Source organism: Vigna unguiculata, chromosome 9 (assembly GCF_004118075.2).
Source record: "Vigna unguiculata cultivar IT97K-499-35 chromosome 9, ASM411807v1, whole genome shotgun sequence".
Classification (NCBI taxonomy): Eukaryota; Viridiplantae; Streptophyta; class Magnoliopsida; order Fabales; family Fabaceae; genus Vigna; species Vigna unguiculata.
Genome location: NC_040287.1, coordinates 41,688,253 through 41,703,084, shown reverse-complemented (window position 1 = coordinate 41,703,084; position 14,832 = coordinate 41,688,253). Strand labels below are relative to the sequence as shown.

Below are 14,832 nucleotides of genomic sequence, written 5' to 3'. Positions count from 1 at the left end.
AAATAAAAAATTGTAGGGAGGGGAGGGGAGGGGACCATGGCCACCCCTGTCCCAATGATCCTCCGCCACTTGTTATCCAATCTATTTAACCTCTGCTGTAAAACAATTGATGCCACCTGCAATATTAATCGATCAGACACTCATACCTCATCTACGATTCAACTTACAACGCATTTTAAAAGTTTCCTTCAAAACTTGAAGATGTTGTACCTCTGCAACGAAAATGAATATCACCTAAAGCATTGAGATATGTATATATTGTTTGTAAAATTCAGCGATAACAAATTCTGATGATGTTTGTTGTTTGTAGGGTAGATGCATGAAAGAAGTGGCACAAACACTGAACCTTAATTTGTAGGTGCATAATAGAGATTTGAAAGGGAATGGTGAGCAGAAGAGTCTAAAAGGAAACCTCAATTGTAATTTGTTGCCATCAAAGGTTAGTAATGTGGCAACCACATTGATCGTAATAATATGTTTGCTTTACAATAGATAGAAACACTTTTGTCTATGGGAGTTCATCGCTGCATGACCCACTCTGTAGGGAAAGTCAAAAGTTCTGTTAGCTTAGGAAATTCTAACAACCAAAAATAGTTGAAAGCTACCCTTTTCAAAGTAAAATTATTTATTTCCGTCAACAAAATATATACTTTGCTACACGTTTTGGAAAGAATATTCCATTAACATGATTTATATCAATTATTATTACTTTATTTAATAAATTTTAATCAAAACACTTTTGAAAGCTTTAAGCAAAGAGTCCAGATACTTTTTTTACTAGAACAATATATATATAAAATAGTTTGTAAAGATTTTCAGTCAAATGTTTAAAGGAACAACTTAATTAGAGTGAGTTGGTTGTTGTAGTATAGTGGGAGTATGGCTGCCTAGAGTGTGTTGGTTGTTCGATTCCCGGCAACAGCGAAATTTACATTTTGATAGCTAAAATTGAATTTTGAACTTCATGCATTTAAATAGAACTGACGTGTTAAAAAACCCAGAATGGAAGTGAATGACGTCGCCTGAGAGATTCGAACTCTCGCGGGGAAACCCCATGTACTTAGCAGGCACACGCCTTAACCACTCGGCCAAAGCGACTTTGTTGCTAGAAGCATTTGCAACTGTCCTAGTTGACAAACGTCATGCAATTTAAGAGAATTGGCTGGTAATGTTTTTGGTTTTTTTTCTTTTCTTTTTTTCTTCTGGTTAGAAAAAAAAAATGCATAACAAACACCAACCAGGTGTCTTGTTCTTTAACGCAAACATTTATGATTCCTTTGTTACTTTTTAAAATTGTGCAGGGAAAAGAAAATCTTGTCCTCTTGATGACAGAAGCAAGTTGTTAGCGTTGGTCTCTGTTTAATCCAATGATGTGAAGATAAATCTGGAGCTACTACCAACAAGAGGTCTCATTGATATCCTAAAAGGTTATAAAGGAGCAACTTTGGATCGAGGGTTATGTATTTTATCTTGATTTAAGACTTTAATACATATTACTTTGATCAAGATGGAAATAATACTTAATTTTAAAATAAATTAGAAATATTAATACTTTTTGACTGTTTGCCCACTTCTTGAATGAATGGACTGAAGTATGTACCATTCGATCAAAGAGCGGGTCTATGGGTCTATATTTTACAATTTTAAATGTTAAAACCATAATTAATGAGAGAAGGAGAGTAATAAAAGAAGACTATGCAATTAGATATTACTCAAACTTAAGGAGAATGATACTAAGCTGGGAAGTAAAATATGAAAATTAAAAAATGAAGTCAAAATATAATTTTTTTCAAACTTGATTAATAATTATAATCTTAGTGAATTTTTATGAAATTTTCATTATAAAAATCCACGAGACAATGGTGAAATATTATTTAACTTTTTTATTATTATTTTATTTTATTTTTATTTTTAACATCTTATAAAAGTAATAAATAGAAAAAGAAAATTAAAATAAACTTTAAAATAATCGTTTAATGTTACAACTTTCTCAACAAATTTTCAGCGTTGTACTTTTTCATCATATTTTCTCAACATATTTTTGATAAAGAATTAAACTATAGTTGAAATATTTAAAGTATTCAGAGTCTTTTTGTGATATAAGTATAAAGTAGGTGGGAGATCCACGGGATAATATGATTTTATAATATATAAATGAGTAAAAGTTTTACATTACAAAAGGATTTATTAGAATCTAATTAGACTTAAATTTCATCTCTTGACATGATATAAGAACCATAAGTCAAAGAATATTCTAACTAGATTTATTCTTTGTTTGACTTATTGTGTCATACTCTATTGAATCATTATCAAACTATCTATTATGTATATGTCTTGGTGTGAATGAGTGTTATTTAACATTGACTGTTTGTTTTTTGTGTTTTTTATATTTTAGAAGGATTGGGGTAATTCTATTATATAATTTAAATTCATATTTGTTATTAATGATAAAAATAATCAGAAGCCTTATTCCCAAGTTTAAAAGTTAATTATATTTATGATAATTTATATGGTTAATTCATCCCTTCTCTTTTGGTTGATTAATAATTAAAAAGGAAAGAAAAATTACAGAGGTTTGGACCACAAGTGTTTGCTTAGTTTGCCACTTGTACTCTCTATGCACATGTAGTGTTGGCGTCACACTTTATAAATCAATAATCCTTGCAGGTTACACCTTTTTTTTTTTTATGTGCGTGCACGGTGTCAATCCTTTCAACAACTTACATGCATAATTTCTGAGTATCGCTCCCCAAGGCCAGAAAAAGGAACAAGGAAGTTTCAAAATTTACCTTTTAGAACAAATATATTTTGATAATCCGTTTTTAAAATATTAAGAATTTTAAGGTATTTTTATAAAGTGAAAACACGATAGGAATGAAACCACATTATTACCTAAACGAAAGTATGTAAGAAAAGGTGAGGTGCAGAAAGAAAGAAAAAAAAATGATAAGTGTAAGTGTGATCAGGTGCGTAGTTAATATAGTGAAAAGGGAAGGAAGTTGGTGGAAAAAATGATAAGAGTCAGAGGCAGTATCAGTGTTCCTCTTAGTTTGTTCCATCTTCAGCTTTTATCATATAATGCAATTAGTAGAATAGCATGCCTGTCACTCTCTTTATTTTCTGTTTTAAAACATCAAATCTCCTCAGGTCAAAGGATACATACACCCACATCTACATCTTTAAATTCAACTAATTTACTTAAAATAATTTGGACTATGTAATATGAGAATCGGTCTCTAAAGAACTTAATAATTGGCACCATATATGAAAAATGTTACATAATTAGATAACTCTTCTCATAACTCTCCACTTTTGAGTTGCGGAGGAGTTTATAATATTTGGAGACTCTTACTTGTAAAAGGGAACCGGTAAAATTTTAAGTATACAGTCATAATTTAAGTGCAAATAAATAACATATAGAAAGGAAAATTCAAGATTTTGAGTTGAAAAATGTATTAGGTCTTTATAAATCATTTTAAAAGGGGTGGGAGGGGCGGCATTATGTGTGTTAAAGCTAAGGGGATGATTTGAACAACCAATCCGCATATTATGGTAACTTTGGGAGTGGGAACACTTACTTCATTATCTTCCTTTTGAGCATAGTGGAGGAAGTAGCTGCAAAATATTTTTGCATATGGTACGCTTTCATCAATTTTATAATGGCAGAGTTTCCTTTAGACCGGTCATGGCATAATAAAACGCACACTCTGTAATAAGGTATTATTGAATAGGGAAAAAGGGGTTTGAGGGTGGGGTTCTTAGAACAACGCATGGGGCATCCACCACTCCACTCGTGCGCGTTATCTATCAATGGCGGCTCAGCCATTCCTCAGAAAACACTCATCATTATTCGCATGGTGTCTTAATTTCTTTCACTCATATACATACACTCACACATACTAATCTCTCTCTCTCTCCCTGATCTGACCTCACACCCTTTTGAATTTTATGTTTAATTTGAAAGCAAGTGCGGTGAGGGTTGTCTTGTCAGCGAAGGAGGGTGGAATGGAGCAAAGAATGTGGGAGACAAACAAAAACATTTGAAGCCCAACAACAGTTGACACAACGCCTTTTTAGGGTGATTGTGGGTCATACCAATCGCATTGCTTCTTCTCCTCCCTATATTTATATCCTCACTCTCCCCTCTCCCCTTCACCACTTCCCTCCCTTTCTTCCACAACCACCTTATTATTATACTTCTTTACCTTTTCAATGGCTGATTCTGGCTCAGCCTCCTCTTCCTCCAGAATGTGGTGCTCCGTCCCGGAACGGGTTCAGCTGCATGCGGCCATGTTGGCCCTGCAGTTTGGCTACGCCGGATTCCACGTCGTCTCAAGAGCTGCCCTTAACATGGGCATTAGCAAACTCGTTTTCCCAGTCTACCGCAACGTTATTGCCTTATTCCTGCTCCTTCCTTTTGCCTACTTCTTGGAAAAGTTAGTCACTCACACTGCTACCTCTTCTAACATCACATAACATAACAAAACTAACCAATTCATTAATCCCTTCTTTGTTTGTTCTTTCTCCAGGAAGGAGAGACCTGCCATTACTTTAAACCTCCTCTTACAGTTCTTTCTTCTGGCGCTTGTCGGGTATGCCAGATTTTCAGATCATCATGTTGAAAAAGGGAGGGCAAGCAAAACAATATCTATCTTTAATTAATTCTTGTACTTTTTTTTGCATTACACAGGATCACTGCCAACCAGGGTTTCTACTTGCTTGGATTGGACAACACATCCCCAACCTTTGCATCAGCGATACAAAACTCTGTCCCAGCCATTACATTTCTGATGGCAGCCATATTCAGGCAAGCCCTTAATTGCACCGCCACCACAAACAAAATATTTAGATATTGATATATATGATTATAGTGTAATATATATACAATATGCATGCCTAAGGCTTAGTGTGGGTACGTGTTTTCAGGATAGAGCAAGTTCGGCTGAACCGAAAGGATGGGATAGCGAAGGTTGCGGGAACAGTGTTCTGTGTGGCTGGGGCATCGGTGATTACCCTATACAAGGGTCCAACCATATATAGCCCAACTCCACCACTGAACGCTAGCCCAGTAATTGAGTTTGGTTCAGTCTCACTGGGAGATGCAAAGGGAAAGAACTGGACCCTAGGGTGCCTCTATCTCATAGGACACTGCTTGTCCTGGTCTGGTTGGCTTGTGCTGCAAGCACCTGTAATCAAGAAGTACCCTGCTCGTCTCTCTCTCACTTCCTATACATGTTTCTTTGGCCTCATCCAATTCTTCGTCATTGCTCTCATCGTTGAAAGAGATGCTCAGGCTTGGATTTTCCAATCTGGTGGAGAGGTTTTCACCATCATCTATGCGGTCAGTCACCATATATATACAACACTTTCATTCAACCACACCACCTAATTTTGGCTTCCCATATAGGCTTACTTTTTCCAAATAAAAGAAAGAAAAGAAATTTAATGAATGAAAAAAAAAAGAGTCATTTTTACATCAAAGTAAGAGTTATAAACTGGAATTATGCAATTGTGCATGATCAAAGTAATGTTATTATTTAAAACAGCCACTTGACATTTTAAAACGTTTTTCTTCACTTATCTGTTTTAGTTTTCTAATAAAAAGTATTTATTCGCTTTATTCTTATACATAAATATAAACAAACAGTCTATCATTTTATGTCCTTTAGCTTTTACATAAAGACTTCTTCTTTTCAAAATCACAAATCCCTTAATCACTTCTCTTTTTTTTTTATAAATTTTCTGCTTTTAGATTAATGTTAAGCGTGTAAAGAATTAAATACCATGCAAAGGTATCTCCACGTAGGCCCAGCCTCATTTCATAGAAAATGAACACAGTTGGTCGCTTTAATTATAAAAAATGAAATTGAATTTTGTGCAATAATTGTTGAGATATAATTGAGGGTAGGTCGCTTTAATTAGAAAAATTTGGATTATGCATTGCAGGGAGTGGTGGCATCTGGAATTGCCTTCGCTGTTCAGACATGGTGCGTCGACAGAGGTGGACCTGTGTTCGTTGCGGTGTATCAACCTGTTCAAACTCTTGTTGTCGCTATCATGGCTTCCCTTGCTTTAGGCGAAGAGTTCTACTTGGGAGGGTTCGTTCGTTCGTCCTATTGCCTCTGCTCTTCATTTTCTTATTTTAATTACTTTTTAGATAGTCACCTCACCTTCTATATTATAATATCACTAACCTTTTTTAATTTCTTTTTAAGAAAATATTCCATTTCACATGGTAAATAGGGTGAGTGTATAGCTTAAGAATGGAAAAATCAGTTGTGTTGAGTCCGAAAGAAGGACCACTTGGAAAACGACAAACGAAAACCCACTAAACTACAAGTAAGCTGGAGCTTAGGTAACGATTGAGGTTGAAGCTTGGTGACTGAACTTAGAAAAGGCTAAGGAATCCGAAGGAACATCTTTAAATGATTCCGCGTTCTAGAGGGTTAAAAAAGTGTTAGGATTTTTAATAGAATGGAAGGTGCCGTGTCTCTTTTTGGTTTATCTTTTACGCGCGCACACACAGACACTACTTTATTGCGAAAAAAGAAAAGTCCCTTTGAATTAATTTTGATTGTTAGTGGAATGTGTGTGTGTGGTGTAGGATCATAGGAGCAGTGTTGATCGTTGTGGGACTGTACTTTGTGCTGTGGGGCAAAAACGAAGAGAGAAAGTTTGCAAGGGAACAGGCTGCGATTACGTCCTCCACCCCAGAGCACAGTGGCATCAGATCCGCAAGCCATGCCAAAACATCACTCACTGAGCGTCTTCTTCTCCCTCCATCTACGGAGAACGTGTGATCAACACATCCATCACTTCCTGCTGCTGGGGCACCATTTTCTGGGAGGGAAAAAAGAAAAGGGAAAAAGGAAAAAAGAAGAAAATGATACCAGTGATGATACATTATTACTACTTTTATGTCAGGAACCTTGTGTGTGTACGAAGGCCTTTCATCTTCTTTCTTTTCTTTTGGTTAATTCACATGCTTTCTTTCTAGGACTTTTAGAATGAGGTTTTTCATGGGAATCATTACAATGATGGATGTCACGTAAAAGTGGCCTCAGACACCGAAATCCCATATGCTTTATATGTTAATTAATGGTTTGATTTACCAAAGCAGATTTTTAATTTCAGCTCTATGCTCGGTTGTCTCCGAGGTAATGCTAGAGATGATAATGACATAGACGGAAAGAAAAGGTAAGGGAGATATTCTCCCTCACCTTCTCTCAAAAAGCAACCTATGCAAACATCATAAGCCATGATAATATTAATAGTCACTCTCAAACGGAATCATCATTTCGGTCGGGTTTAATCAATATCTTCTATTCTCATCATTGCGCAAGTTTAGCAGCACCATTTCTTAGTAAGGCGCATGCTGGCATAATCCCAAGCACAAATAACTAAAAACCAAAACCAATGTATCAATAGATCGATAATTACTAAGTGACATGATAATCTCTTGATATAGTTTGTAGAATAATGGATTAAACGAATAAATCTCGTTAGGATAGATTTAACTCGTGACTATGATAATATATTTAAATTTAAAGTATAAATTTAACTCAACTTAAATTTATAATATTAACATTAATCATTGAGGTAAATGGATAAGTAATTAAAGTTTGCATCAAATAATTAGTATATCATGTTGGCACAGTGGCACTACTCTATATCGTCTCTATTATGTCTATGGAATGCACATGAGAAGACATAGAAATGTGACAAGCAGCAGAAGGCAAGGAGTTTTCCATAATAATGTGTTTGGAAGATGAATCCATGAGACTAAAATCCAACATCTCATCGTTAATTCCTGTGAAGACACTGGCAAATTGACAAAATTCTAGGTATAATTTATGTACAGGAATGACACGTATGTTTATTTAGCAGATCCCCAGGTGCATCAATGATATATTTATTTATAGGGTCTGAATCATTAAGATGTCCATGATCATATATATCGAGCAATTTCCCTTTTTCTCTGAAAGTTTACTTTATTGACTTTATCATTTACCCGTCGATGCTTTTCCTTTTATGAGGAAGCTTGCAAACCCATCCCTTCACTTTATGTCATCATCAATTCGATCAAATATATTTTCATACCAATAAATAATATATCTCTTTTGACTGAGCACACTAACTTAGATGCCTACTTTGTTTACTTGCTATTATAAAGGGGAAACTTGTATTCTAATTATCAATTCTCCAATTGAATTAATTGAAGATGTATTGGCTAAGGCTCAAACTATAATTAATTTTGAATCACTAATCCTTATAAAAAGAGTTATTAGAAAGTTTTATGAGAATAATTGCTAAAATTCCACTCCACTCTTACTCTTGCTTATGGTATGTTTATAGTCTAGAAAAAAAATGAAAAAGAAAATAAAAATCCTTTTTTACTTGTTCGAATGACAAGAAAAAAACCCTTAGAGATATATAAATAAGCATGTTTTGATTATTCTATAGAAGAGAGTCCTTTATACAAATAAACGGATTCTAAATAATTATAGATCACAACTTATATCTTGTTTTTCTTTGATCATTCGCATCAAACTAAAAAAATGATAGGTTTACATCAATCCATCAACTGTTGAAAATTCACATCAACTAAAAATAAGATCAATTTAGAATATATAAGTAGATGCAAACCTCATTTTATAATTTAATTTTTTGAGAATGAATGAACTTTCTTTAAACACAGTTATCACTCTAACAAGAATAGTCACAATAAAAAAATGTCACTATATAAAAAGTAAAACAATTATTAACTAATACTAAAACAATATTATCATACATACTTTTAAGGATTAAATATATTTTTCATCCTTTAACATTTAGTGAAAAATTAAAATTAGTTTGTATTCGAAATTTTGACTTAATTTAGTCCCTCAACTTAGAAATGCATGGATTTAGTTCATTTAATTAATTTTTGTTAAGTTTATTTGACGATTCAAACTCATTTCATGATACTATTAGAGTTGTTTACACCAATTGACACAGTTCCACTTCAATTTTAGTTGTAAAACACGTTTGAAAAGTCAAATATACTTAACAAAATTTTGTTAAAAGAACTAAATTAACGCATTTATAAATATAAGGACTACAGTTCCAAAGATGGACTAATTCCAATTTTAATTGAAAGTTAAAGGAGTAAAAACATATTTAACCCTACTTTTAATAAATTATTTAAAATAAATTATTTTGTATATACTATATTTTCCTTAAATAACTAAAATTATTTCTCAAATCAAATTATGAGTTTGAGAAGATGGGTGAGAAAATATTATGCGAGTTTATTAATATATTTTAAGATAGTAATTAGTCCAACTTATTTTGAGTTCGTTTTTTTATAAAAGAAAAGAAAATTGCACCAATTGTATTTTAAAGAAAATATTTTTTTTTCGTTAAATAAATTTAGAGGAGCTTTTGAATTTTACTTCTCCTTTTATGTTATTGGAAATACTTCTCCTTCATGACTCGTGTGTGTAAATAGTTATTAAAAAATATGAGTTTTTTCAAATAAATCTTTTAACTCAAGTGCGCTTTCATAAGGATACTTACGACACCAAAATATACATGTTATTTAAGAAATTTTAACTTGAAATACTCATAGGTTGAAAAAAATTATTCAATTACAAAGTACATATACTAATTTTTTTTAAAATATTTCCTTTCTTTGTCAAACTTCACATGGTTCTCAAGTTCTAAAACAAAGTCATGTCAGATTATCTAAAAATATTTTTTACTTTAAAATATTTAATACCCTCCAAAATTATGAAATAGGTTAACGTGAAAATGATTTGTCAGTGATGTAACTGCGTGGAAGGGCAGCTTGAGGAAACTAATGTAGCTCAAAGAACAAATTGATAGATTTGACAGTCGATAAAGTAAAGTAGCCACGAAGAAAATAATAAACCACTAATTAAAGATGAAAACAAATATAAAATTAGTTGTGAAAATAAAATGGTGTCCTTCCAGATTTGTTAAACAGGCCTCCCAATAATAAGCTTTTGTCGGGCTGGGCATGTGCTACTAAGCAGGCCCATGACTTAACCCTTTGAAGACAGCATGCTTGGGGCCTCTTTCCCTGCAACCTTTTCTTTGGGGCCTTCTCCCTGCACCCCAAAAGAATCTTCTGTACCCCCCAAAATTACGCTTATATCCTTATTAATTAACAGTGAGAGAGTGGGTGAAAGTCCGGTGGACGCAGTAAATTTCATTTACTGCGTCACCAACTCCTGCACCCCCAAACGTTATTTGTTAGACTCCGTTTCTTTTCTTCTCCACTCCACATTCATAAATTTTTCTCTCTGTGTTGGTGGTCCCTAAAATTTTTAATTTCTGTCTCATTCCTTCATTCTCTCTGGTTCTGGTTCGTGGTCCTTTGTATCAGTTTCCTTTATTCTTTTTTAAGGAATGTTATTTATTGTCTCACTCACTCGTGGTTCCTGGTTTGTTGTGATCGAAGGTTGAAGGAAGGTGGTTGTAAGAAGTCATTTATCTTCTCTGTAAGTGGTAGTTTCCATCAGGTTAGCCTTTAAACTTTTGATTTTTCTGTTTGCTTGTGAAATAGAAAAGCCGTTTGATAAAAAAATCGTAATGTATGCGAAACGGAACACGAAATCCGTTTCTGAGTATTCTGAAACGGATTCTGTATTCCGTTTCACAAAAAAATTTGCAAATTTTTTTATGAAACGGAATACAGAATCCGTTTCATAATACTCTGAAACGGATTCTGTATTCCGTTTCATAAAAAAATTTGCAAATTTTTTTGAAACGGAATACAGAATCCGTTTCAGAGTATTGTGAAACGGATTCTGTATTCCGTTTCACAAAAAAATTTGCAAATTTTTTTATGAAACGGAATACAGATTCCGTTTCATAATACTCTGAAACGGATTCTGTATTCCGTTTCAAAAAAATTTGCAAATTTTTTTATGAAACGGATTCTGTATTCCGTTTCACAAAAAAATTTGCAAATTTTTTTATGAAACGGATTCTGTATTCCGTTTCACAAAAAAATTTGCAAATTTTTTTATGAAACGGAATACAGAATCCGTTTCACAATGCTCTGAAACGGATTGTGTATTCCGTTTCACATGCATTTTGAATTGTGCATGGTAAAATTACACCCCACCCATTAATTTGAAATATTCTTATGTTCGTAGCTGGTTCTGGGATGCTCTAAGTTGTTAATTTAATAAAGATTTTCTTTTTCTCTGCGAAGAGGAATCCTTTTCACAATTTTTGAAATGGAAAGTGTATGCCGTTTCCGAATCCCTTTCACAAATATATGAAATGGAAACTGTATGCCGTTTGACATATATTTTGTTTTTTTGTTACACCCATTCATTAAAAAATTACACCCTCACCTTGTTCTTTTAAACCTTAGTCGTAAATAAATTTTGCATAAGATTGGTGGCATGCATGTACGTGTTATCCTCGTCTTAAAAATAGAGTTGAAATGCATATTTGCATGGTTGTTTTGTGCGACTGTAGGAAACACTCAAACATCAAAAAACCAAATATTTTTTTTCCAAAAGGATTACATAATCCGTTTCTGAAAGATGTGAGATGGAATTTGTAACCCCTGTAGTTTGTATTGAATGTTGATACGTCTAGTGTGTTATTGGTGAATTTTTAATGTGAGTGAATTTATACTGTGTGAGGGGTGAATTTTCTAACCTAAATAATGCAATCAGTTATAAATATCAGCAATCAGTTTTCCAATTTTGATACGTGTTGCATTCACTGGTTTTCTTATGTGATTCGTCTTACATTCTTTATGCATTTTTTTTAATTGCATTATTTTGTAATATTCTGATGTGAGTAATTTACGTATTAAAATACTTTTTTTTATTATAGTTCATCATGGAAGATCATGAATTTAGTTATTTGAGTTTTTTGGATTCTCAAGCGGATTCTCAACTAAATTGTAGTCTCATGTCGGACTTTTCTGATTTTGTTCATGATATCTGCGAACAAGATTATACATCTCATTTTACAACCGATGATATTTTCCCAACACGTGAAGATTTGATTAAGTGGGTTAGAGGGGTTGCTTATAATCTTGGATTTGTTGTCATTATTCTAAGATCAGATAAATATAATGGACAACCAGGAAGAAAGACCCATGTATTATTAGGTTGTGAAAGAGGTGGAAAATATAGAAAATACAAGTCTGATGCAGAACCGAGTTTATCTGGGACAAGAAAATGTGATTGTCCATTTAGATTGAGAGGGAGACCCATCTCTCAAGGGGAGGGATGGGTGTTGAACGTAAAATGTGGTTACCATAATCACGATGTCTCATCTACTCTAGTTGGTCACCCCTATGCTGGTAGGTTGAAGTCTACTGAACAGTCATTGCTTCTTGATATGACTAAAAGTCAAGTCAAACCTTCAAATATACTTCTCACCCTGAAAGAAAAAGATGAGTGTAATGTTACAACCCTTAAGCAAGTGTATAATGCAAGATATAGGTACAAACGTTCAATAAGAGGTTCTAGAACTGAGTTACAACAGTTAATGTTGATGTTGGAACGTGATCACTACATCCATTTTAGTAGATGTCTTGATGAATCTGATGTGGTAAGTGATTTGTTCTGGACCCATCCTGATGCTGTGAAGTTGTTAAATTCATTCAACATTGTGTTCTTAATGGATAGTACCTATAAAACCAACAAATATCGGTTGCCATTACTTGAGATTGTTGGTGTGACCTCAACAGGATTAACTTTCTCGGCCGCTTTTGCATTTTTATCTAGTGAAAAGCAAAATAATTTCATTTGGGCTCTTGAAAGGCTAAGAGGTCTATTTATGACGTCCGAGGGTGGTCCACAAGTCATTGTAACTGATAGGGATCTTGCTCTAATGAATGTTGTTGGCATGGTGTTCCCTCAGTGTTATCATCTTCTATGCCGTTTCCACATTCAAAAAATGTGCAGGCAAAGTGCAAAATGTTAGTAAATTCTGTTGACGCATGGGATGTTGTACTTCAAGCCTGGGAGAATGTCATGGACTGTGAAGATGAATTAAAGTTTAAGGAGTGTGTTCATCGTCTTCAGGTTGTTTGCCAGCCGTGGCCTGTATTCTTTGAATATGTTAACGACTCGTGGATCATTCCTTATAAGAAATTCTTTGTGAAGGCATGGACGAACAAAGTTATGCATTTGGGGAATACAACATCAAACAGGTATGTTTGTATTTTGCTATTAATTAAATTTTCTTTTATTAATGGTTTATATGATTTCCTTGTATAAATTGTACTAGGGTTGAGTCTGCTCACTGGAGTCTGAAGAAAGTTCTTGGAAGTAGTATGGGAGACCTTTGTTCGTGTTGGGATGGAATTCACAACGTTATTATCTTGCAACACAATGAAATTAAGGCGTCTTTTGAAAGAAGTATAAATCTGATCAGTGACTCTTACAAGGCATTGAGTTATAGAAGATTAGTGGGGAATATTTCTAGATGTGCCTTAGAACTCCTTGCTCCAGAATTGGAAAGAGTAAAGAAGATTGGATTCGATAGTAGTCGTTGTGGCTGCATTCTCAGACAAACTTATGGTCTACCATGTGCGTGTGAATTAGCACGATATGATCCTGGGATTATTCCTCTCCAAGAAATTCATGTCATGTGGACTAGGTTGAGCTTCTCCAATGTCTCGTCTTCACAAACTGAAGGGCAATTATCTATTCAGAGGGAGGTTGATCTACTGCTTAATCTTTTCAAAGAAGTTGATATTGCAGGAAAAGTGACCATAAAACATAAATTACTTGACATAGTTAGCCCTTCCATGACATCGATGTTACCACCACCGACTAAAGTTAAGACGAAAGGTGCAGCTAAGAGTCATAGATCAAAGAAGTCAACCAAACGTGATCCCTCCTATTTTGAGCATGTGGACGCCTCCATAGAGTCCTCAAGACAAGACACATTTGTTGCAAAAACAGAAAACAAGGCGAAGAGCAAACGTGTTATTGAAGAGAAAGTAATACCCATGCTAGAACAGTTCAATCCTGTTTTTCATCCATATATACTGGATGTTGTCGATGTTGTGGCGGACGGTCATTGTGGATATAGATGCATTGCTGCATTGTTGGGTATGGGTGAGGAGTCGTGGCCTCTAATCAGACATGATCTATACAAAGAACTTAGCCAATGGCGAGATGAATATGCAACGTTAGTTGGAGGCTATGATCGTCTGGAAGAACTGAGAAAGTCTTTGCTAGTTCAATCACCATCAGGGGTATAACTTCTATACACCACTGTTGAAATTTATGTATTACAAGTTTTTTATGATTTTGTTTTATTATAATCTAATTAATTATATACAGGCTAATCGAGACAAGTGGATGACTATACCAGACATGGGGTATGCGATTGCTAATCGGTATAATGTAATCCTCGTGTGCTTGTCATCAGTTCAGAATTTGACTATATTCCCACTTCGTACATCCCCACCTACTTCGCAAAGTCAACATCGACTAATTTGTATCGGACATGTTTACAATTCTCATTTTGTTCAGGTATATATGTTTACATATATATATATATATATATATATATATATTATTTTTATAAATAACTTTATTTCTCTATTGTCTAATTGCGTATTTACAGGTTCGTCTACAAGAAGGCTGTCCATTACCGACAGTGGATATCATATCATCTAGCAATTGTTACCCAAAGGCAAAAGGGTGGGCATCATTTTATAGAGATAGGATGCAAGCATTCCTAGATTTACACATAGTGGATCGTAGTTATGTAGATCTCATGGAAGACTAATATTTGTTGATTGTATTTAAGTATTTCACTGTTGTAGTTTGTAATTAT

At 34.0% G+C, this 14,832-nt stretch overlaps 2 protein-coding genes and 1 non-coding gene across 3 annotated transcripts; 2 read left to right on the top strand and 1 right to left on the bottom strand.

Moving 5' to 3' along the window:
- Positions 1-1,016: 1,016 nt before the first annotated feature.
- Positions 1,017-1,098, bottom strand: TRNAS-GCU. The gene has a single exon. It is a non-coding gene; the product is annotated as a tRNA-Ser (tRNA).
- A 2,849-nt stretch (positions 1,099-3,947) lies between these two features.
- LOC114164012 (protein WALLS ARE THIN 1-like) lies at positions 3,948-7,133 on the top strand. The gene is made up of 6 exons (XM_028048462.1): positions 3,948-4,436; positions 4,530-4,592; positions 4,691-4,807; positions 4,927-5,341; positions 5,947-6,098; positions 6,605-7,133. Exons 1-6 carry the CDS (start codon positions 4,213-4,215, stop codon positions 6,798-6,800), a joined length of 1,167 nt encoding a protein of 388 aa, XP_027904263.1. The 5' UTR covers positions 3,948-4,212; the 3' UTR covers positions 6,801-7,133.
- Positions 7,134-12,899: 5,766 nt separating this feature from the next.
- LOC114163734 lies at positions 12,900-14,790 on the top strand. Its single transcript, XM_028048028.1, has 4 exons — positions 12,900-13,192; positions 13,270-14,245; positions 14,334-14,525; positions 14,620-14,790. The coding sequence occupies exons 1-4, from the start codon at positions 12,915-12,917 to the stop codon at positions 14,782-14,784; spliced, it is 1,611 nt and encodes a 536-aa protein (XP_027903829.1). The 5' UTR covers positions 12,900-12,914; the 3' UTR covers positions 14,785-14,790.
- The last annotated feature ends 42 nt before the right edge of the window (positions 14,791-14,832 follow it).